Source organism: Hyla sarda, chromosome 1, assembly GCF_029499605.1.
Source record: "Hyla sarda isolate aHylSar1 chromosome 1, aHylSar1.hap1, whole genome shotgun sequence".
NCBI lineage: Eukaryota > Metazoa > Chordata > Amphibia > Anura > Hylidae > Hyla > Hyla sarda.
In genome coordinates this window covers 72,633,047-72,658,627 of record NC_079189.1, presented here as the reverse complement: position 1 = coordinate 72,658,627, position 25,581 = coordinate 72,633,047, and the positions used below count along the sequence as shown (strand labels likewise).

The 25,581-nt window shown below is 42.8% G+C and overlaps 1 protein-coding gene across 6 annotated transcripts in view; it reads right to left on the bottom strand.

Annotated features, from left to right (window-relative positions):
- Positions 1 to 7,090: 7,090 nt before the first annotated feature.
- The window catches only part of ZCCHC4 (zinc finger CCHC-type containing 4), a 42,889-nt gene continuing 24,398 nt past the window's right edge, over positions 7,091 to 25,581 (bottom strand). For 4 of the 6 annotated variants that reach the window (XM_056555813.1, XM_056555830.1, XM_056555850.1 and 1 more), the window contains 7 exons: positions 22,404 to 22,501; positions 20,592 to 20,713; positions 17,171 to 17,239; positions 16,137 to 16,212; positions 14,041 to 14,092; positions 9,921 to 10,071; positions 7,091 to 7,671 (listed from right to left, as the gene is read on the bottom strand). In XM_056555813.1, the coding sequence (XP_056411788.1) occupies positions 7,554 to 7,671; positions 9,921 to 10,071; positions 14,041 to 14,092; positions 16,137 to 16,212; positions 17,171 to 17,239; positions 20,592 to 20,713; positions 22,404 to 22,501 (686 nt within the window). In that variant the 3' untranslated portion in view covers positions 7,091 to 7,553. The remainder of the gene's footprint in view (positions 7,672 to 9,920; positions 10,072 to 14,040; positions 14,093 to 16,136; positions 16,213 to 17,170; positions 17,240 to 20,591; positions 20,714 to 22,403; positions 22,502 to 25,581) is intronic. The other 2 variants (XM_056555836.1, XM_056555822.1) reach the window with 2 other exon arrangements.

Below are 25,581 nucleotides of genomic sequence, written 5' to 3'. Positions count from 1 at the left end.
ATGTTCTTGTAGACCCAGTTTTTGAATTTTTTACAAGGGGTACAAGGATAGAAATCACCCTAAAATTTGTTTGTAACCCAATTTCTCTCAAGTAAGGAAATATCTCATATGTGTATGTCAAGTGCTCTGTGGGTGCACTACAAGGTTCAGAAGAGAAGGTGCGGCAATGGGATTTTGGAGAGTGAGTTTTCTGAAATGGTTTTTGTGGGGGGCATGTCACATTTAGGCTAAGTTTCTTTGTTTCTTTGTTATTTTTTTTTTTTTTGGGGGGGGGACACCAAGAAAAAAAGCCAATTCTGCCGCATGTTTTTTTTTTTTTTGGCTGAAAAATGCTGCGGCCAGATGTTAGCTGTAATCCAATGGGAAATCGCTAAATTCTTTTTCCACTTGGCATTTTTCAGTTTGGCATTTTTTTTTTATCCTTTTGGCATTTTTCAGCTCCTTGGCGGCTTTGCAAAATTGCAGCATTTTGAGCCACTGGTGTTTTTCCCCCCCGAAGTAGTGGCGTTTTTCTCCCATAGAGGTCTACCCGTAGAAGCCTAGGAAAGTAAAAAAACACCAAGAAACACGCCATGTGGGTTTTAACTTTGGCGTTTTTTTCAGGCGGTTTTTATTCTCTTTTGGACTTTAGCAATCTTAGTGTAGGGTACCATTAAAAAAATTATAAAAAAAAGATACAGTGATGATGGAAAAAATTGTATTTAATGAAATTCATCTTTTTTTATAACAAAATGTTTACATTATTTTTTATGTGTGTGGGCAGGGCACTAAAAATATAACCGACAATAATAAAAATTTAGTGTGTGTGTGTTTATCACTTCTTTATTTTTTAGATGGTACTACTACTCCCAGCATGGAAAACCCACGGTTCCATGATGAGAGTAGTAGTACCTGTACTAATTGACAGATCGTCCGGGGACCGTTGCGAACCTCCTGTATAATGTATAGACACGGCCGGCCGCTCTTCTATGGTCCCCTGCACTGCCGTATATATACACATATTCATATTTCCCGCAGAGAGCTGTGATTGGCCAGACGGTTTCAGCCAATCACAACTCTCTGTGGGAAATAATAATAGGTGTGTATATATAATATATATATATATATATATACATACACACACACACACACACACACGTCAGTGCAGGGGACCATAGAAGAGCAGCCAGCCGCATCTATACATTATACAGGGGGATCACAGCGGGTGTCAGGAGTGACATCCACTGTGATCTTTCCTTAACTGCAGGTACTACAGCTCCCAACATGGAGCAGAGCGTGCTCTATGATGGGAGTAGTACCTGCAATTAAGGACAGAACACAGCGGGTATCGCTCCTGACATCCGCTGTGATCGTACTTTCTATTGCAGAGATGCGGAGCAACTCTATACAGCGCTCGCATCTCTGCACTATACTCCGGCCAGTGATGTGAATAGAACATCGATGTGAATAGAACATCACTCATTCATATTTCCCTCTGAGAGCTGTGATTGGCTGCAACCATCCGGCCAATCCCCACTCTGGGCGGAAAATATGAATGAGTGATGTTCTATTCACATCACTGGCCGGAGTACAGAGCAGATGTGAGCGCTGTATAGAGCCGCGCCGCATCTCTGCTATATTATGGGCGATCGCATCGGCGATATGTCTATTAGTACAGGTACTACTACTCCCATCATGGAACTGTCTGTTCCATGCTGGGAGTAGTAGTACTACCTAAAAATTTACAAAAAATAGAGGGGAAAAAAGTGAAACATACACACACACTTTATAAAAAATTTAAGTTTTGTTATAAAAAATATAAATTTAGATAAAAAAAAATTTCCATCACTACTGCATCCTTTTTTTTGGTACCCGACAAATTTTGGGTACCAAAAAAAAAACAAAAAAAAAAAAAACGCCAAAGGGGCCAAAAATGCAATTTCCACACACATGAAAAAATGCCAGAAAAAACGCCAGACGCAGGAAATTGCACTGGCGTTTTTTCAGACGTTTTTTCTTTTCAAACCAAAAAACGCAGGACAAAAAAACAAGTAGACACTTTTAGCCTTAGGAAGCCCCTATGGTGCCAGAACAGCAAAAAAATAAATAAAAAAAATGGCATGCTATTTTGGAAAACATAACAAGGGAACGTAACAAGGGGTACAGTGAGCCTTAATACCCCACAGGTGTTTGACAACTTTTTGTTAAAATTGGATGTGTAAATGAATTTTTTTTTTCACTAAAATACTGTTTTTTTCCCCAAATTTTACATTTTTTACAATAGGAGAAAATGTTTTTTGTTTTTTGGAAAAACAATTTGCTGAAATGGTTTTGCTGAATTTTTTTAGTTAAAGTCGGATGTGTAAATGAAGAAAAATTAATTTTTCACTAAAATGCAGTTTTTTCCCAAATTTTACATTTTTACAAGGGGTAAAAGGAGAAAATGCCCCCCCAAATTTGTAACCCCATTTCTTCTGAGTTTGGAAATACACCATGTGTGGACGTCAAGTGCTTTGCTGGCGCACTACAATGCTCAGAAGAGAAGGAGCGTCAATGAGCTTTTAGAGAGAGAATTTCATTGGCATAGAAGTTGGGGGCCTTGTGCATTTACAAAGCCCCCCGTGGTGCCAGAACAGTGGACCCCACCACATGTGACGCCATTTTGGAAACTACACCCCTCACAGAATTTAATAATGGGTGCATTTACACCCCACTAGCGTTTGACAGGTCTTTGGAACAGTGGGCTGTGCAAATGAAAAATTACATTTTTCCTTTTCACGGCCTACTGTTCCAAAAATCTGCCAGTACCCCTTATAACATTCCGTGAGGGGTGTAGTTTCCAAAATGGGTTCACATGTGGGGGGGGGGGGGGTCTATTGTTCTGGCGCTATGTGGACTTTGTAAACACACATGGCCTTTAGTTCCGTACAAATTCTCTCACCAAAAGCCCAATGGCAGTCCCTCTCTTCTGAGCATTGTAGTTCACCCGCAGAGCACTTTACATCCACATATGGGGTATGTTCTTACTCAGAAGAAATGGGGTTACAAATTTTGGGAGGCTTGTTTCCTATTTTTCCTTGTGAAAATGAAAATATTTGGGTAACACTAGCATTTTAGTTGAAATTTTTTTTTTTCGTTTTCCCATCCAACTTTAACGATAATTCGTCAAACTTGGGTTGTTAAGGCTCACTATACCCCTTGTTACGTTCTGTGAGGGGTGTAGTTTCCAAAATGGGGTCACATGTGGATATAAATTTTTTTGCGTTTATGTCAGATCCGCTGTAAAATCAGCCACCCCTGTGCAAATCATCAATTTTGGCCTCAAATGTACATAGTGCGCTCTCACTCCTGAGCCCTGTTGTGCGCCTGCATAGCATTTTACGCCCACATGGGTATTTTCATACTCAGGAGAAATTGTGTTACAAATTTTTTGGGGGGGTCTTTTTTCCTTTTACCTGTTTTGAAAGTGAAAAGTATGGGGCAACACCAGCATGTTAGTGTAAAAAATGTAATTTTGTTACAATAACATGCTGGTGTATACCCCAACTTTGCCTTTTCATAAGGGGTAAAAGGAGAAAAAGACCCCACCAAATTTGTTAGGCAATTTCTCTCGAGTACATAAATACCCCATATGTGGCACTAAACTGTTGCCTTGAAATACGACAGGGCCCCGAAGTGAGAGAGCGCCATGCGCATTTGAGACCTAAATTAGTGATTTGCATAGGGACGGACCCGGATGCAAGTATGGTGTTTGCCTCATCGTCCACCAAAAATACCCTATGGTACTGATTCCCAAACAGGGTGCCTCCAGCTGTTGTAAAACTCCCAGCATGCCTGGACAGTCAATGGCTGTCCGGCAATACTGGGAGTTGTTGTTTTGAAACAGTTGGGAGGCTCAGTTTTGGAAATAATTTTCATATTTATTGGGGGGGGGGGGGGGGGGTAACCGTGTAGGGGTATGTGTAAGTGGTCCCTCAACATACGATGGTAATTCGTTCCGTCGTTTGTCGAATCCATCGTATGTTGAGGGATTCGTGCAATGTAAAGTATAGGAAGTTATACTCACCTGTCCCCGCCGCTCCGGACCGCGTCCTCACCGCTTCCGATGCTGTCCCGCTGCTCCGGCATCTTCTTTGGGGTCCTCCGGCTTCTTCCGCATCTTCTGCAGGGTCCGGGCCTCGCTTTCTGGTGATGTTATTACGCTGCTGCGCCGGCACGGCGTGCGTAGCGATGTAATAACGATGCCGGAAAGCGAGGCCTGGACCCTGGAGAAGATACAGAAGACGCCGGAGGATCTCGAAGTGGACCCGAAGCAGTGGGGATAGGTAAGCGAACCTGTCCGGGATGCTTAAACTGCTATCCGACAGCAGCTTAAGCATTTTGCGCAGTCGAATAGCAGTTAATGCGATGGCCCCAACATATAAAAGCATCGTATGTCGATGCTGACATCGACATGCGATGGCCTCTGAGAGGCCCTCGTATGTCGATTTGATCATATGTCGGGGCCATCACATGTCGGGGGGTTACTGTATATGTAGTGTTTTACTTTTTATTTTGTGTAGTGTTTTTAGGGTACATTAACATGGGCGGGGGTTTACAGCGAGTTTCCCGGTGGGAGTTTGAACTGCAGCGGAAAATTTGCTGCATCTCAAACTTGCAGTGAGAAACTGTTGCAAAACTACAACTCCCAGCATGCCCTTTTGCTGTCCGTGCATGCTGGGGATTGTAGTTTTGCAACAGCTGGAGGCACACTGTTTGCAAAACACTGGGAGTTTGTTACTTAGTGTTTCGCAACCAGTGTGCCTCCAGCTCTTGCAAAACTACAACTCCCAGCATATATGTTGGTGCATGCTGGGAGTTTTAAACAGCTGGAGGCACACTGGTTGCGAAACACTGAGTTAGGTAACAAACTCTGTTTTGCAACCAGTGTGCCTTCAGCTGTTGCAAAACTACAACTTTCAGCATGCACTTACTGCCGAAGGGCATGCTGGGACTTATAGTTATGCAACAGCTGGAGGCCCACTGCTGCAACTCCCAGCATGCCCTTTGGCTGTCGGTACATGCTGGGGGTTGTAGTTATGCAACAGCTAGAGGCACACTTTTTGCATAACTAAAACCCCCAGCATGCACAAACTACCAAAGGGAAGTGCTGAGAGTTTTAGTTGTAGCATGCACAAAAGGGCAACTCCCAGCATGCCCTTTTGTTCATGCTGGGAGTTGTTGCTAAGCAACAGCAGGAGGCCAGCCTTCCCTCCTGCTGCTGCTCCTGGATCCTCCTGCTTGCCGCTGCTCCTGGGGCCCCGATCCCGCCGCCGATGTCAGGGATCGCAGCCTCAGGTACTGACTCCGCCCCTACCAGAATAGGGGTGGAGCGGGTGCCGTTAGGGACACCCCCACAGCAGCAGTTCTGATTCGACGGCCGGTGATGGCCGACAAATAACTACGATTGTGAGGTGTCACCTCACTCCTGCTGCTAAAGGATGATATTACCTATTACCCTTTTTTTCGGGTCACAGAAATCGGGACCCGATTGACCCGGAATCGGCGCAAATCGCCGATCTGAATTGATCGGCCGACCTGTGGGAGGGGGGGTTGGGGATGCCTCAGGATTCCCACAGGTGTTGTCACGGAGTACGTATCTACAAAAGTACAGCAGAGCTTCTCATGGAATAGTATAACAGTACAGCTTCAGGCAGTAATGATAGAAGCAGAACTGCTCACCTTTTGTGGTTGTGTGACAGACACAACCACCAGTAATAGCGTTGGGTTACGGAGCAGCCTCCCCGATTTTAAGCAGTCAGGTACCTACTGCCAAACAGGGATAACATCAAAGGGGTATTCTAAGAGGAAACAAGTCCACGGTCCTCGGCGCAATCCGTGGAAGTAGGTTCACATGAAGCAATGTATTAAAACAAATGTTTCATTTATTCATGGTGCCAAACTGACGAATTTCGAGACAAGAGCGGTCTCTTTTTCGAAGTTAAAATGGCTCATACAGACACTGAAGACCATATGGTATATAAAAGAGTAAAAAGGGCGCTAAAAGAGTTCAACTAATTAGCTAGTTGAACTCTTTCAGCGCTCTTTTTACTCTTATATATGTTGTCTTCAGTGTCTGTTTGAGCCATTTTAACATTGAAAAAGAGACCGCTCTTGTCTCGAAATTCGTCAGTTTGGCACCATGAATAAATGAAACATTTGTTTTAATACATTGCTTCATGTGAACCTACTTCCATGGATTGCGCCGAGGACCCCCGAACTTGTTTCCTCTTGGAATACCCCTTTGATGTATCCCAGGCGTTGTCACAGGATGCCTGCTGAATGATTTCAGCCGGCATCCCGTTCCAGTCCCTGCCAGGCGAGCAGCGGGGAACGGAATTCCCAAGGACGTACAGGTACGCCCTGTGTCCTTAATGGGGTAAAGGACTTAGAGTGCACCTGTCACATTTTTGTTATTATATCTTTACATGTGACAACACTTAAGAAATGACACTACAATGTACAGTAGTGAGTGCACAACCTGTATAACAGTGTTCAATGTTGTGTCCCCTCAAAATAACTCAACACACAGCTATTAATGTCTAAACCTTGGCAACAAAAGTGAGTTGCCATCTCCCATTGTTTTCAATGAGATTCTACACCATTTACTCTACCGAATTTCCAAACCCCAGAACATGTTCCTTCTTTTAGCAGAATCTGCGCAGAAATGCATTGCCGCATATATCTACAGACGGCACCTGCTACAGATAGAATCTGTAATGTGAATGAACCTTAAGTATATGGATAGGGCAACTATTAAGGGAACACAAGTAGGATGTGACTTACTGTCATCTGTGACTTCAATTGAAGGGCAAATCCATATCACTTAATATGAGGTTTTGTATGTAAGCTGGTTGAACCAGTAGAGGATGTATTGATCTCATGGGATAACACTGGATTAGCTAGCTACATATATAGGCTAATTGAACTCTTGGAGAGTCAGGCAGAGTATACAAAGCTGAATATTTCTAGACTATAAAATGTCTATTTGTATACAGTGAAGAATAACTTGTTTGAACATGTATCATATGAAATGACTGATAATAACTGGTTCAGCACAACTGAGTCATATGACAGAAGTGAATTGGGTTGGTTTATTAATTATAAAGATGTAAGACAATATAAGGAAACATGCTGAGACATAGGAACAAAACAGCAGGATGTACCTAGATGTTAAAGGGAACCTGTCTCATTGAACATGGTGTTTGAGCTGCAGAAGGAGCTGAGCAGGTTGAAATATATGCTTGGGGGAAAAAAAACAGTATAACAGTATTTTATGTATCCAACATTGTTCTTATTTTGGGCTTAGAAGTCCAGTGGGTAGGATCTACTGAGTTCTTGACAGCTTAGTAATTTAGACCGTCAACTGGACTCCTAAGCCTAGAACGGGCAGGTATAAAGGTGAAATATACTGAATCTCTTAGCTATATATCTGTCTGCTTAGAAAATCCTGCTATATATTATAGTGTTGGCAGATCAGACTGCTAGTTCAATGTGATAAGTTCCCTTTAATAGAACGTTATTGTGCTATAAACTCAGGATACTGGTTTCTTCCTCTTCTTCTTCTGTTTCTTTTTAGTCTTCCAAGCGACTGGAATATGGGAACTTTTCTTTGTGCTAATTTTTAGATTTTTTTTGCCCTGATTTAGCATTCTGTAAGGATAAAACAGATAAGAGTTTTTTTTTATAGGAAATACTTTACATTGTACTCTATATGAACACAGTAAAGACACAGACAGTGCTCTATAAGGAGATTTTTTGTACCCGCCCACAGGAAGTGAGGTATCCAGTTTTGTCACAAAGCAGTAGGAGAAGCCAACCAAGAACATGTCTGAAGGACCCTAGAAAAGAATCTCAAATAAAAAAAACAACCACCGGATAGGATCATTCGGACAAAGAGTGTAGAAATGGGTGGGTGCGGTGTCCCCCAATGAAGCCTACGAGAAAAAGATTTTACAGGGGGATACAAAAAAAATCTCCTTTTCTCGGGCGCTCTTCATTGGGGGACACCTTACTGATGGGATGTACCAAAGCAGTCCCCTAGGGTGGGAAAAACAACCACCAGAGAAAAGGAATCAGTCCTGAGACCGAACTCACGTGTCCACAAGGCCTGCGGATGAGCCCCTAGGCCAGAGACAAACAAGGCCAAGCAATTGGGCTCCCGGAAGATCCCCCGTCCACAGGCCATATAACGAGACAGGAAAGGTCTGGTGCATGAGAACCAAGACCTGAACAGCTGCAGACCCAAAAAACCCTGTCCCAGGGCCCACTATGAGTACCCAGAAGGCGACAGTAGCCAGGCTGGTGTATTCCGGATGACCTGAACACTCCCTAACTCAGGAGGACACAAACCCTGAAGGAAGAAGGGAGCAGATTGCCCTGAAAAGGGGGTATCCCAGGAACCAGAGAGACAGACAAGTAAACTAGAGATGTCTGATGCACCCAGGAAGACGAACCCGCAAATCAGACGGCCAAGGAACAAGCAGAAGACCCCGAATAGGAACATCCCAGAACACTGGAGCGGCCAACATGGGAATTGGAGGTTCCCGAGTCACCTGAAGAGTAAGGAAAACAGACGTCCGCAAAAACTCTCTAGACGACAAGCTTCCCTGTGGAAACTTGAAGAAGTGAAGAAGTGCAGGACAGAAGGAACACACCACCAAAAGGGATCGTGGAGGAGCCCAGGCCGGGGCACTACACATACAAGAGACCTCAACCATAAATAAGGCCCAAGGATCGAAAGAGTCCCCTGAAAGGAAGGCACGCCACAGCATGCCAGGACAGGACAAACCGAACTAGGCTCCCAGTGGTCCGAACGGACCAGAGAACTCCGAAGAAAAGTCCCGCCAGAACGGAAATGGAGGGAAAAACAAAAGAGGATCCAGCCAGGACTCTCAGGTACTGGGCACAGGAAGGTAACTCCAGAAGACTATTGTGACAGTGCAGTACAACTGACACAGATAAAAGGGAAGGAAGAACACACCCTTCCATGGAGATTGCGCGAAGGGAGGAGAAGAGCAATGGCAGGACCCAAACAACAGATGGTGGCTAGACCAGCTGTCGCAGGCCATACAGGATAACATAAACTCCTCCAACAGAGGAGAGAGTCAAGGCCGTGTGAGCAGCAGTAGAAAAGCAAAAAAACTAAACGAGAGCCAGGCTGCAAAAGTTGACAGGAAGCACATCGCTCCCAGCAAACAACATGGGGCCAGCCAGATACCCCACCTATATAGTGGGAACAGAAAGATGGCATCATCCTGGCAGAAGAAAAAGCTCAACAAAAATAGTCCCCCTAAAGGAGGGAAAACAAGGGAAAAAAGACCAGGTCTGGGGAGCTTTCAGACCTGTGTCTTGCCTCCTGCTGACACTAGCTTAAACTGGTTACCTCACTTCCTGTAGGCGGGTATATCCTGCCAGGGAGGAGCTGACTTGTTTTCCTAGTGTCAGTGCCTCCTAGTGGCAAGAGCATATACCCATCAGTAAGGTGTCCCCCAATGAAGAGCGCCCGAGAAATTATATTTTTCAGTAAAGACACACAATATGCTCTAAACAATATAGACTGCAGTGAGCTCACAAAGCTCTATACAATATACTGTATCATACAACACATAAATAGCACAGTTCTCTAAACAATATAAAACTAAATGAAGCCATTCACAATGCTTTATAGTATATATAACACAATGCTCTCGACAATAAACAATACCATGAAGTCACTCATAGTGCTCTGTACAATATATAACACATATCACAACACACACAATATACAACACAATGAAGTCCCTAAATAGTCTATACAATATGTAACTCAATACAGTGTTCTAGACAATATGATGAGGTCACTTATAGTGCTCTTTACAATACAGTGGAGACACAAACTATACAATGTTGTCATAACTCACTTTTTGTGTCCCCCGGGGACAAGACGACGAGGACAGCTGCTGCGCTTATGACCTTTGTCTCCACAGAGAAAACAGCCTTCCTTCGCCAAAGTACTACCACAGGGATGGTCTTCAAGAGCGCAACGGCCACAAGAGGAACAATGACTCCATGCTGTGAAATAAAGCCCTTGATAAATTATATGATGCTCTGTTGTGTATATTGTGTTACATTATATACAATAAATCTGCCTGCTGCTAAATATTCTAAAAGCCATGCTAAGTTTTTTTTTTTTTGTTCAAATGTCAAACAGATTTCAAAACTACCCCAGTCCAACCCTAAAAGAAACAACACAGACTCATTTCGGACATGCTCTGAAATGTGACATATAGTTAAGTTAAATCCTATGGACACCTTTGCACTAAGGTTTTTTTTACTATCTGTTTCTTGAATTCAAAATAAAGCTATTTTCGAAATAGTCTTTATTAAAACATTTCTACCATTTAGCTGCTACTCAGAGAAAGAAAGAAAAGTCCATCAGATAGACTTTCTGCTCTCTCAGTGTGATTTGATGGCCAGAAAAGCCTAGCATGTTGTGTTACCCAATGAAAAGGAAAAAAGAAAGTGGACTATCATTGTCAATGAGGAAAAGAAGAACAGATCATAATAGAAGCAACAAAAATGGCTTACCTGCCAAAATGCTGCTGTTCTTTAGAACAATAAAGTGTGGCCCTTTATGCACCGGTTATGATGACCACATACAGTTCTCGTGGTACAACCAGACTATTGGATTTTACTGACCAGAACGAACAATTACATAATAATTAGCTATAGAAGTTGAAATTATAGTTTTATTGTATAATCCTAACATCAAAATATAGAGTTTGCTGAGTGTTCCAAAGAAGTAAAGGGAGTTCAATACACTTGTACAGTTCTGGTGAAGCTTTCCCAAATATGTGCTAAGTTCAGTAAATACATTGTCCCACTGAATTGATCTGAAATGCATACACATTACATGTCTGTGCAGACAAAGGGCCCTTGTACTGAATTCTTTGTGCAAGTATAAGTGGAGGTCAGAATGGGCTGAGCAAACATAATGTCCCTCTTGCTGATCTCACCTCCTCTCCCCCCCTTCAGCTCTTGTGCGAAATTACACATGAGAGGCGTGGATTACAGTACAGTCTACTAATAGTTAATCAGAGGGGTAGAGGAGGTAATGAGTGACAAGAGGGGCGCTAACAACAACAAGTGAAAAGGCAAAACTGTAATGTGCTCTCTAGCAGCAATAGGAACCGCCCAGTAGGTTCCTAAGTCTTATATGCATATCTTTTAAATAGGAATGAAGCAAAGATTATCGTGAAAAAAAGGTGCTTATGGCATTATGCTGATAATATCAGGGCGTGGCTTACAATAGGGGGCGTGGCTTTGTGTGCTCTGTATAATCAAGTGGCATGGAGGCAGGTTTGGTGGCGCCCAGGTTTGGCTGTCAGTTGGGGGAGGAGACGGGCAGGACATGGCTACAGCTGATCAACCAGCCGAGTTGCCCCTCTTTTCCCCGCCTTGCACTGAGCTCCAATACTACAGCCCTGGGATCTGGATGATCACTGTCCCATGGCCCAGGACGTGGACACTGAGCCTGGGGAGCACCACAGCCTAAGGTTTGTCCAAAACACCCGAGCCTCTCTCCCAGGGCACCACACACAGCAAAGAGTGGCAGCTCTGCCCTGTCCCCTCCTGTCACTGCCTGTCCTCTGTGTAGAGACCCGTCATCAACTCCCAGCATGCTTTGAGACAGCATATGGCTCTGCAGCTGACCCAAAACTAGTACTACAACTCCCAGTAAGTCATAAAACATTTTGGGTCAGCTGCAGAGCATATGTTAAGTAATCTGTAATGTGTTAAGTAATGTGTGATAAATAATCCGCTATAAAAACTATAAAAAAAGAAAAGAAAAAAAAAAAAAAAAAAAAAAGAGTAGTGGGCAGGGATCTCTCAGTACTGGAGGGATCAATTAACTAATAATAGGTATGTGGGCATTTAAGGCCAAAGGTCTTATACAGCCATGACCTTACTTTATAGCATAAAAACTTTATGACAGGTTCACTATGAGTATATAAAAACAATACACAGAAACAACAAATACTTTTGATGTAGCTGCTGTCGCCATGCTGTGGCCTGAATACAAAAATAAAATAAAAAAAACACAAATTTTTCTTCTAATAAATCCCTATGAATCAGAACTGATGTAAAATTTACAAGCAGATTTGCAGCCGCTCATTATGTCGTGCTTTTTGATTAATTTCACCGTGTTCTGCGTATATGGGTGAGATCCACACATTTTTGATGCATGTGAAATCACCCTAATCGGGTATATTCAGTTCATGTGCCTAGGGCAGAAAGAGCAATAAATGGATGACATGTCAAAAGTTTTAATTAAATCTGCGCAGATACAGAGGCAGCCTGTCAAAATTTGATGCCAGCATATCAGTGCACAGACAGGCATGAGCCAAATAGACTTCAATGGCCTTGTTTGTGCTTGGAGCCTTAAAAAGGTTTACTCCGCCCCTAGGCATCTTATCCCCTATCCATAGGGACCCCCGCAATTTCCCTGCTGCACCCGGTGTTCGTTTAGACCGTGGGGTGCAGCGCCGGAGGCTCGTGACATCATGGCCACGCCTGCTCATGACGTCACAGCCACACCCCCTCAACGCAAGTCTGGCGTGGCTGTGATGTCACGAGCCTCCGCCCCGCATCGCCAGTCATCCGGCACGGAGCATCCATGCACCGGAAGTCTGGGGTGCTGCAGCTAAGATCACGGGGGTCCCCAGCGGTGGGACCCCCGCTATAGGACATCTTATCGCCTATCCTTTGGATAGGGGATAACATGTCTAGGGGGAAGAGTAACCCTTTATAGCATTGTATGCTTCACTTTAGGGTCTAACTGTGAACATGTACAGTGGTCCCTCAAGTTGCAATATTAATTGGTTCCAGGACGACCATTGTATGTTGAAACCATTGTATGTTAAGACCAGAACTCTAAGGAAACCTGGTAATTGGTTCTGAAGCCACCAAAATGTCATCAAAAATAGGAAAAGGTGAGGATTAAAGAAAAATAAGTAGATAACTAATAGAGATAAAGCAAATCCTTACATATAAAAGTAAGAAAGATCTGCTGGGAGCTGTAATCACTGTCTATGTCAGTGTTTCCCAACCAGGGTGCCTCCAGCTGTTGCAAAACTACAACTCCCAGCATGCCCGGACAGCCAACGGCTGTCCGGGCATGCTGGGAGTTGTAGTTTTGCAACAGCTGGAGGCACTCTGGTTTGGAAACAATGGTTTATGTAGAGGACAGAAGCTTCTTCAGGGTCCTATACAGTACACACAGTGTCCCAAATGGAGCCGCCCTTACTTGGTGTCCAAAGGAGCAGCTAACCCTGGCACAGGTAAGGAGTAGTACGGAACTTGTAGTTCCTCCCTGTACTGTAGGGGGCGCTACCAGACAGCCAGTCAGTGCTTGTACTTCAGTAATAGAGGTGATTTACCAGTCTGAGTCTGGTTTCAAGTTACAATGGTCCAGAAAAAAAACATTGAATGTTGAAACTATTGTATGTTGAGGCCATTGTAAGTTGAGGGATCACTGTATATGTTTGAATAATGACCCGAATGTAGGCCCTAGCTAAGTACATTTGGGCCATTAAAGTCTATTTGGCCCTTGCCTGTCTGTTTACTAATACCTTGGCATCACATTACTAAAATCAACTAAACCTGTCAAATCCAGTGACCGATTCCCTTTAAAGTGGTTATAGGAAAGTTATAGTTAAAAAAAAAAAAAAAAAAAAAAGGAAGTGCAGATAAAATTGCCAACACCACTCATTTATATATGTGCAGGGGTGTGAGCACTTAATTTTGATAGATTATCTTTCTCATGAGAATTAAGTTTAGGTTTTTATCTATTTGCATATGGTTTATTGACCTCATGCCGGGTTCCGCCCAATACCTTTACATTTTAAAGACAACACATAATATGATGTATAAGGAAATGTATAAATACATTAGAAGGAAACTGTAGCTCACAAATAGTATAAACAACAGAATCCTTTTTAGAGACTGGTAATGTATACTGCTACAGAGGGTGATACTTACACGGCTTCACGCATTTATTACACAGGGAACAATGTGACCACATTCTGCCATCCTATAAGGAAATAAGAATATTTTTATAGTCTGACTCATATAATCCTCAAATGATTTCAGCAGAGTATAAGGGAGATTGTAATTCTGATTAGTTGTTTACAATGCACACATTCTGGATTAGTTCTGCACAATATGATTTCCAATGAAGGTTAGATCTATGAAATCTCCATACTGATCAAAAAGGTTTAAAATAATAGAATACAAAAAAGTATATATTACATTACATATTAGATATACATACATACACACGCCCCCAGGCTGCCTGATTAAACAATAAAAAATAAAAAAACACAACTGTACTTACCTCCCCTGTTTCCCTGTAGACTTCAGTATCGCCTCCATGCTTCACTTACTAGGGCTGGGAGGGTCAATACTTCACAGTGCTGTTCAGCTGATCACGAGTTGCATCAGCGCTTGGAACAAACTGCTCCGAAAGCTGGAGCCGCCGCCGGGAGCGTGTGACATCATAGCCCCGCACCCTCATGATCTCATGCCACGCCCCCTCAATGCAAGTCTATGGGAGGGAGCCTCCCATAGACTTGAATTGAGGGGGTGGGGCGTCATGAGGGGGCAGGGTTATGATGTCACAAGTAGTGCTGAGCGGTATACCGGTATGAACCGGATACCTTTTTTTTTCTCCCACGGTATGGATTTTTGACCATACCGCTATACCGGTCTGGCCCCTCCCCCACCCTCCGAGTCAATAAAAAAAAATTAAACTTACCCATAATGGGGGTGGTCCGGGCCATCCATCCTTCCTGTAGTGTCCGGTGGCATTCCGGGTGGAGGGTGAACCGGTCCGGGCTGTCCTTCTTCTCCAGGGGTGCTCTTCTCCACTCCGGGCAGGCTCCGGCCTAGTACGCTGCATAGACGCCGCTACGCCGTGACGTCAGGTGCGTCGATGCGCACTGACGTCACTGCGCAGCGGGGTCTATGCTGCGTTACTAGGCCAGAGCCTGCCCGGAGTGGAGAAGAGGACCACTGGAGAAGAAGGACAGCCCGAACCGGTTCACCCTCCACCCGGAATGCCGCCGGACACTACAGGAAGGATGGATGGTCCAGACCACCCTCCCCGGACGTTCCCTGCAGCAACTGGGAAGGTGAGTCAGGGTTCTGGGATGGACAGGGGTCTGTATAATATACTATACCTACAGTAGGCCCTCCAGCTGTTGAGGCCCTCCAGCTGTTGCAAAACTACAACTCCCAGCATGCTCGGACAGCCAACGGCTGTCCGGGCATGCTGGGAGTAGTAGTTTTGCAACAGCTGGAGGCACCCCTAGTTGGGAAACACTGACCTATACTATACACTACTATATAGTCCAACATGCTGGGAGTTGTAGTTTTGCAACAGCTGGAGGCTGTAGGGTTGTTTGTTACATCTATTTAAAAGGGTACTCCACTGCCCCAGTGTTCAGATCATTTAGTTCCAAAAGCCCATTTAGTTCCGCTACGTCACCTCAATGCAAGTCTCAATGTAAAAAAAAAAAATACCGTGATACTCATTTTTGGTCATATCACCCAGCACTAGTCACAAGCTCCCGGTGGCAGCTCCGGCGTTCGGAACAGTTTGTTCCAACCGCTGAGCAGCGGAGTACCACTTTAACTCTCTGGTGCTGTGGGGCAGTATGTTACATTGATGCTCAGCCAATCACTGGCTGAGGTGGGATGCTGCTGCAGCCAGTGATTGGCTGAGCTGCAATGTGACATATTGACCTACAGCACCAGGAAGTGGAGCCCAGCAGAGATCAGGCGCACGATAACAGAGGCTATAGGGAAGCGTGGGAGGTAATTAATCTTTTTTTTGTTTAAACAGGCAGCCCACATGATTTCTTTGGATATGTTCACATATATGCACAAATTATAGCGCTAAAACAATTTTTTCGCAGATAAATGGCCCAAAACACAAAAAAAAAATAAATAAAAATTGTGCACAAATGATAAATGCCCCCCATAGCGTGGCAACACTACACAATAAGAGGATTTTCAGGTGTCCACTTAAGTATTTAAAGGGGAAAAAAAAATAGCAATAGAGACCAAGCTATTACCTTGGAGGTACAAGCCATGCAGATTTCACAGTGTTTATTTTCAGCAGACACGTATCTCTTACAGATGGAGCAGAACCTAAATTTTCAAGTAACAAGTAAGTGTCAAGACCAAAAATATTAACATATAAACTATATAAATTAATTTATGAAGAAAGAATGTCTCATCCTCATCTATGGTTATAGAATAGAGAAGGACTTCAGAGGAAGCAGGATTTTCGGCGCTGACCACGGAGGAATAATTGGAGCCCAGGTAAAGGAATAAGATTTAATAGCAACGCATTTCCCCGCGCTTGCGCGGCTTCATCAGGGAGCCTGATGAAGCCGCGCAAGCGCGGTGAAACGCGTTGCTATTAAATCTTATTCCTTTACCTGGGCTCCAATTATTCCTCCGTGGTCAGCGCCGAAAATCCTGCTTCCTCTGAAGTCCTTCTCTATTCTACAATTCTTCAGGAAGGCTGCAGACCATAGGATTGTGATCCTTAAATCACATGCGTTCAGCATTGTTGTGTATGCCACTACACAACTTAGCAGGGTGAGCACGGATATTTCATCCTTCCCTTCCCCCACCCTCTTGCTGGCTATACTCCACAGGGAGCGCCTTCCTTTTTTCATCTATGATTATGGTAACATAGTAAACAAAAAAATCTAGCCTTTTGAACCTATTTTACTGTTCGCTGTGCTCCAACCTGTGAGTCTTCAGCTGTTGCAAGACTACAACTTCCATCAGACATGATGGGAGTTTGAGTTTTGCAACAGCTAGAGATTAATAGGTTGGGAAACCCTGGTCTACAACATTGCAAGAAGAGTAGATAGGCTGTAAAAATACGTGACGAAGGGTCAGACTACACTATTTGTAGTTTGTAGCCATGTAGACAAATTGAATATAAATGATTTTTAAACAATATCATTTGGATGGTTGCTTTATTTTGGTAGCAAAAGCACAGATAGCCTTTTAACTAGATCACCTTCATCCTAATGTTACTTTTATTCAACTTTTCCACAGAATTGACCCTGTTTTATGTGAATAAACCTACCTAGAAAATGTCCTGAAGCACAAGCCAAAATAAACAGCAGTGGCTTCAGACATCCATTTTAGGGAAGAACTGCATGGGAAAACCGGTTTGATGAATAATAATGTACAATATAAGTAACAAAGTGGATGTGGTATATTTTTGGATAATGTAGCGTAGAACTATACAAAAGCTTATTGTATCAAAAACATCTCAAAGAATGCAACACAACCAAGTTCCATACACTTCCCTAGCCGTAGGCCGAATGTTTACCTCATACACAAACATTTGGCTTGGCCAAGTTTTTCTAAATTCTAAACGGCAAGAGGTGAGAGTAGAAGCTGCTGCCAGACAGCTCTGCTGGTGGCTTATTTCCCCATAAACTAAGCAGATGAAACCCAACATGCTAGATCAGGGGTGTGGAAATTTTATAAAAAAACAAAGCAAAGCAAAATCTACTTGTCCCTCATGACGATCCACTTGTCCGGGCCAATTTTCGCTTTTACGCTCTAATTTTTTCCCCCTTGCCCTATAATAGCCATAACTACCAACTATAAGGATACCTTTTAATTTTTCAATAACATATTCTCTGAACCAAAAAATAAATAAAAATAAAAATATTATATATATTTATTAAGGGAAGTGAAATTGAAATAGTAAAAGATAATTTTGCAGATTTGGTGGTTTTCTTTTCTGCGCCATTTACCTTGTGGTTGAGGTAACATGTTAGGTTTATACTTTAGGCGCCTGATTACAGCGATACCAGATTTGTATCGTTTACGTCATGTTTTACTAATTCTGAACTTTTTCTAATTTTTTTAATTGCCATTTTTTAACCCCTGTAGCTTTATTTTTTTTCCGCATACCAGGCTGCATGAGGGCTAATTTTTTGCGCCATAATCTGTTTTTTGTATCGGTACCATTTTGGCATTGATCTGACTTTTTAATCGCTTTTTAACTTTTTTTTTCCTGGGATATTATAAAAATTGCAAATCTGTGGTTTGGTATATTTTTACATTTACCGTACGGGATACATAATGTTATATTTTAATAGGTTGTACAATTACGCACAAAGCGATAACAAATATGTTTATTTTTATTATGTTTGCATGTTTTTATATAGGAAAAGGGGGTGATTTGAACTTTTAACATGGAAGGGGTTAATGCAGCGGTCTTCAAACTGTGGCCCTCCAGATGTTGCAAAACTACAACTCCCAGCATGCCCGGACAGCCAACGGGCTAAGGGCCGGACAAATTCACCTGCCCGACGCCCAAAACTGCTAGTCCCGGTCGTCGGGCGATAGGAATTCCTCATCCCTGCAGATCCTTCTTCCCTCCAACATCATCTGCCACTGGAAGGAGGCGGTCACATACACATGAGATAGTAAGGTGGTCTAGCTGAAAATGTCAGGTTCAGACAATTTTTCACTAATGTGTATGGGGGCCTTAAAGAGTTACTGTCATTTCAAAAACATTTGACATGTCACACAGACATGTCAAAATTGCTGATCAGTCAGGGCCTCAATGCTGAGACCACCACTGATCTTTGGATATAGCTGGGAGAAGTATGCGGCAGCATGTATCACAACCCAGCTTGGCACTCAGTCCACCCCAGCACAGGCTAACAAGTGAGGGGTGAAAAGGCAGAGGATAATGCTGCCCTCTGGCACCTCCTGTACATGAATGTTTAGTGCAATGACATGACTGGAGGGGGCGTGGCATGATGTCACAAGGGGGCGTGGCATTAAGTCACATCTCCAGTTCCGAAAACTTCTGGTTTCCGAGCCTGGAGACTAAGCTCTGCACATAATGTGGCTGCTGCAGGGAGATCGCAAGGGGTCCCGGCGGGCCCCCTGCAATCAGACATCATCTTCCCTATCCCTTGGATAGGGGATAAAATATCTAAAGCTGGAATACCCCTTTAACTCCCATTCCTATGTTCCCCCTTTGCTCCGGTATCGGTGTCCCGTTCCTCCGCTGCTGCTCGGATCCATGCTTCTTAGGCTTGAGATGTCACACTGCGGTCAGCATATCGCCGGCCACAGCGATGTCCCATCACGGCCAGCGATAGACTGAGAACCCCTGTCATGTAAAGAGCCCGCCCGAGCTCCTTACATGACAGTGCGCTCAGTCTATTACCAGCTGAGATGGGATATCGCTGTGGCCGGCGATATGCTGACCGCAGTGTGAAGTTTGAAGCCTAAGAAGTATGGAGTTAAAGTTTGTTTTTTTGCAGCCGGGGCACAGGAGGACATAGAAGTTTTCCACTGCATATCTCTTCTAAACATTCTGCTGACTGTTTGGCGGCAGGTGCAGAGAAAAGTGCAGGGGACAGGATATGAGGATGGCATGGGGACAGGATATGAGGATGGCATGGGGACAGGATATGAGGATGGCATGGGGACAGGATATGAGGATGGCATGGGGACAGGATATGAGGATGGCATGGGGACAGGATATGAGGATGGCATGGGGACAGGATATGAGGATGGCATGGGGACAGAATATGAGGATGGCATGGGGACAGGATATGAGGATGGCATGGGGACAGGATATGAGGATGGCATGGGGACAGGATATGAGGATGGCATGGGGACAGGATATGAGGATGGCATGGGGACAGGATACGAGGATGGCATGGGGACAGGATACGAGGATGGCATGGGGACAGGATATGAGGATGGGGACAGGATATGAGGATGGCATGGGGACAGGATATGAGGATGGCATGGGGACAGGATATGAGGATGGCATGGGGACAGGATATGAGGATGGCATGGGGACAGGATATGAGGATGGGATGGGGACAGGATATGAGGATGGGATGGGGACAGGATATGAGGATGGCATGGGGACAGGATATGAGGATGGCATGGGGACAGGATATGAGGATGGCATGGGGACAGGATATGAGGATGGCATGGGGACAGGATATGAGGATGGGGACAGGATAGGAGGATGCCATTTGAGGACGGGACAGGAAGACCAGGCAATGCCGAGTACTCTGCAAGTCTCTACATATAGCCTCGTGAAGTACGCTGTCAAGCACTTCACTCCCTGGCTGGCTGCGATTTCCATTCAATTGCAGGAAATAGTCCCATAGACTCATAGGGAGCCATGTTCTGCAACTAGATGGAGGTTGTGGCCAGAGGGGGGGGGGGGGGGGACAGCTATATCTAAAGATCGTATGTGTCTGAATTCTCAGACCCCAGGTGATCAAAATTTTATTTAATGTCTTTGTGACATGGTAAAAAGTTTGTATAATGTCCTAGATGCATCTCACAAGAGACTGAGTTCCTCAACTGGCCCCCCTCTAAATAAATATATATCATATCTTAAAAGCAATATACTAATATTGTGCTCTATTATTCTATATGCATGAAGCATTCCATTGAAAGAAATGTAACATCAGCTTATTAAGTACACCACACACTCTACTTTGTACCTGTAGCCTTCGTTGGCTGGAAGAATGATACTTTCTGGGGTAATATTGGTGAAAATTCGGACAGGTGATTGCTTCCTCCCAGTTCTCCCATGTTTATACTGGGTGTGGTTATCATAATCTACCTGGAATGATATATAGCAGTTTATTTTGCAGAATAAGGATAGGTATGATAATACTACTAAAAAGGAAGGAAGTAGGAAAGAGAGGGAGGGAAAATGAATAGAAAGAAGGAAGCAAAGGGAAAGGAGGAAAAAGAAGTGAACAGAGGGAAGGAAAGGGAAAGGAGGGAAAAGGAAAGAAAGTATAGAAAGGAAGAAGGAAAGGAAGGGAGGGAGGGACGAAAAGAAGAAAATAAAGGAAAAAAAGAGGGAAGGAAAGAATAATGGAAGGGAAAAATCTGTTAACTCATAAAAATAAACTGTACAAATGACATAGGCCGGCATTTATCATTGTAGGTGTAAGTGAAGCATTTATCATTGTAGGTGTAAGTGAAGCATTTATCATTGTAGGTGTAAGTGAAGCATTTATCATTGTAGGTGTAAGTGAAGCATTTATCATTGTAGGTGTAAGTGAAGCATTTATCATTGTAGGTGTAAGTGAAGCATTTTTCTACACCTTTTTTGTGTGTTGGTAATGTGTAGGCGAACCAAATTTATTAAATGGGCACGGAGCATTTGATAAATTTTGTGCAGGTCACATTTTCTGAAATTTCTCTCTTCACATAAACCAAAAAGCTAAGCTAAGTCTGGGCTGGTGTAGTTTTAGAGACTTTACAGTGGCTTTGTGCCTTTTCACAAAAAGGTGCAGTTCATAAAACCCTTCTATATCATGTGTATTGCCAAAATCAGTGGATTGCAACTCAAAATCAGCAGAACTGTGTAAACCAAAAGGCGCAAATAAACCCAGCCTGCGCCTTTTTTAGACGCAAAAAACTGTCTAAAGACAATGATAAATGTCGGTCATTGTGTTTCAGAGAGACGTGAGTGCATGTCCCCTGCATTTTTAGTCTAAATCTACATATAACATCTGGTAACTTTGTAAATACTTTGCAATACTTCTACTTATCCTGTGTCACAGCTTGTATAAACTGTGCTTTATTATTTTCTTATTAAATATCTTTCTAAAATGTATTATTTTCCTAATTTACCCAGTCTGCCTAAAAAATAAACACTAACTTACCTTCCTCCCCTCCCTCATAGCTCCGATATCAGGGCGCCCCCGTCTCCAACTGGTTTCTGCCGACAGCCTGCATCACAAGGCTGGACGGTGCTGTATACGTGCAGTCACAGTGCCACTCAATCAATCCCCATTGGCCAGTGATTGGCGAGCGGCACTGTCCGTTTCCACGACTGTAGAGGTTCAGCTCTACAGTTCCGGGAAAAGTAGAGTCACCAGCCGCAGAGAGCGAGCCCTGATACTGGGGCTACGAGGGAGCGGAGGAAGGGGAGTTAAAATGTTTATTATTTTATTAGGCTGGCTGGGGACAAATGAAAAATAATACATTTTACCTCAATGTTTCTCTCTAAAGATTCCTGTTCAGTGCCACATGTTAAATCCCAGATTGCAAATCATCAGAGTATGTTCTGAGCAGACATTACTCCTACTACAACCCAGGAATGCTGGGAGATTTCAGCTCTGAAGCCTGCAGGATTTCTCATCTTTTGCAGCTCTGGACTGCAAAAGATGAGAAATATATTTGCAAATACATTGCAGAAATCTATTTACAAAGTTACTCAACCTTACTATAAAAAGGTCTGGATAAGGTGTTAAAATTATATTAAAGCAAGAATAGTTATACCGAGAGGGTCTCACCTGATAATCTAACATGCGGAAATCAGGAAAACACTGAAGGATACGAGACTCAAAGAAGTAGGGGAAGATCCACAACATGGGCAGCTCTGAAGAATCATCTGAAACAAAGAGACTTTATGGTTTAGTGTCCCTATAAATTGTGAGGGATCATCTGCAGGGATTAGGAAACTCTCCGAAAACTATCCCTCCCCCCGCCCCCCCTTCCGCCAGCCTCCACCCAAAAATAAATGACAAATATTATCCATTAGTCCAGATGGAAATGGGAACAGTGGCAGAGTGTGGAAATTTTGCGATGTCCCTGTTTGGCGGTGGCGCCAGTTCCTAAATGGCAACTCAAGCTTATTCAGCACACAGTGGACCCCCACAATTTGGGAGGCAAACACACCAGAATCATTTATTTATGCGCAGGCAAAACAATGAACACATAAGAACACTGGGAGATTAAGGTTCGGATAGTGATGTTATTCCACCGTATGAGACACTATCTGAATGTCAGTGAAGAAGCGCCTGAAGGCTAGGAAAACAAGATAGACATGGCATGCCCTCTAGTGGGCAAATGTTTATTTACAATAACAAAGCAGATCAACAAGATAAACACATGGAGAATGTTATCCGTCTTCTAGGTGAGAGGTTAGGGGCTCACATCAAGATTTTGCCATCTGACAGTCGGACTGTAAAATTTAATGAAATCAGATGTTGCAAAATCTGATTAAATCAAAAGTAAAATCAGAAGATAGAGCTTTTTTTTTGCATGATTTTGTCTGATTTCTTTTTTATTTAAATTTACTACTATTATGCGCAGTTTAACTGTTGAAAGTAATTCAGTAATGCATTTCAATACGATTTACATAGACATAAAATTATATGAAAGTTGGATGCGACTTCAATCTGATTTTGAAACACAAAATCATAGTCAACCAAGATTTTTCCCCCAACCAAAAATCTGATAAAAACGTAATTGGATGAAAATTGATGCACTTCTAAAATACATGTCTTTTATACATGTATTTTAGAGGCACTTGATCATTTGCAAGCAATATTTGAGTATTTTTCTCAAATTAAGTGTTCCAATGGTCTATAGAAAAAAAAGTGCAGTAATTTTACATTGAAATTACTGCAATTAATATATATGTGTGGTGCACATGTTTTTCCATATACTTTCATGAAACAAATTAAAGGGGTACACCCGTCGAAAACTTTTTTTTTTAAATCAACTGGTTCCCCAAAGTTAAACAGATTAGTAAATCACTTCTATTAAAAAATCTTAATCCTTCCAGCACTTATTAGGGGCTGTATACTAAAGAGAAATCCAAAAAAGAAATGCATTGCCTCTGATGTCATGACCACAGTGATCTCTGCTGATTTCTGCTGTCCATTTTAGGAACTGTCCAGAGCAGCATGTGTTTGATATGAGGATTTTCTCCTGCTCTGGACAGTTCCTAAAATGGACAGCAGAGGTCAGCACAGAGCACTGTGGTCATGACATCAGAGGAACTGAATTTCTTTTTTGGATTTCTCTTTAGTATACAGCCCCTAAAAAGTACTGGAAGGATTAAGATTTTTTAATAGAAGTGATTTACAAATCTGTTTAACTTTCTGGCACCAGATGATTTAAAAGAAAACGTTTTCCATGGGAGTACCCTTTAAGAGTAAAAAAAAAACAAAACAAAAAAAACTATAGTGTTTTTTTTTATTCATATTTTACTGCGTGTTTGTTTTTATTTTACACTGTGTGAACATAGCCAAAAGTATTAATAAGTCATGTCTTTAATTTCACTTAAATGGTCACTGTCAGATACAAAAACTTTTGATATGTTGTAAAGCATGTATAACCAATAGGTTTTGCAATTGCCTTCATTAGAAAATTTTCAGTATTTTATACTGAAAAAGCCAGTCAAACAACTGCCCCCCCCTGCCTGCTTGGACACATACTAGTCCTGCTGTGTCCATGCATCATGGACACACTTCCTTGATTGACAGCTGTGAGAGCAGGGCTCACAGCTGGAGGAAAAATCCTCCCACTGTCATCTTGTGTCCCTCTACTGTCAGTGAGGACAAGCTGGGAGTTGTAGTTGTGCTAATGCTAGGGGAGATGTGAGCAGACAGCATACTGAGGGAGGGGGCGGAGACCTGCACAGTCCGGCCGCGCCCCCTCCATTTGAGATGAATTCAGAATAGTGAGCTAAATTAAAAGTGTAATAAAAAAATGAATAAAGGTGCTAGACACATACAAATTAGATGTACATGGTCAGGATTAGGTACGGAGTGATATATTAAAAAAATATATATGTTTTGTTGAATCTGACGGGTACACTTTAAAATTATATGTATAAAATAAAACAACACCAGCTGTGCAAATTTGTCCCATGATGTCATTAGAAGTGAAACAGATTTATGGGAATAAAGTAGGTGAACTTAACACAACTATTTCCAGCAAATGGAAAATAACTAATAAAAAAAAAAACGATAAGAACCAATAAAAGATTTTTCCAGTTGCTTTATCTAATTGTCCTGATATTTTGATATGGTGTTTGCGTAGTATGATTGGAGATTATGAAATATTCTCCATTCAGCATTTCAGCTACTTTAAATATTTCTTACATAATGCAGCAGAGATGCCCAGTTTCTAGTGCAGTATTTCCAACCAGGGTGCCTCCAGCTGTTGCAAAGCTACAACTCCCAGCATGCCCGGACAGCCAAAGGCTGTCCGGGCATGCTGGGAGTTGTAGTTTTGCAACAGCTGGAAGCAGCCTGGTTGGGAAACACTGCTCTCCCTCCTATTCATTTTATTGGGGGGGGGGAAAAAGTGGCACACAAAAAACCACATTCAAAGCATTTACATTTTATTTAGAAATGTAAATGTATTATTTGCAGTTTTAGAAAGTCGTAATGTGACAGAATTTTAGCATCTGCTTTATGGATACAATAGCCAGCAATCCTGTAGTTCTGCCATAGAATCACATTATGTTCTGGGTAAGGTGGAGGCAATAAGGACCCCAAAACATGGTTGTAATCTGACTCTGGCCTTATTTTAATGTGCTGTGGAGCAGGGGTCTCTGTGTAATGGAAGTAAAGTATTACAAGGCACCAAGTGGAATATATGGAGTGATAATAATTAATAATAGTGTAATATACAGACATGGCAGATCTTCTATAGGTAAAGAAGCTCTATGCAGCG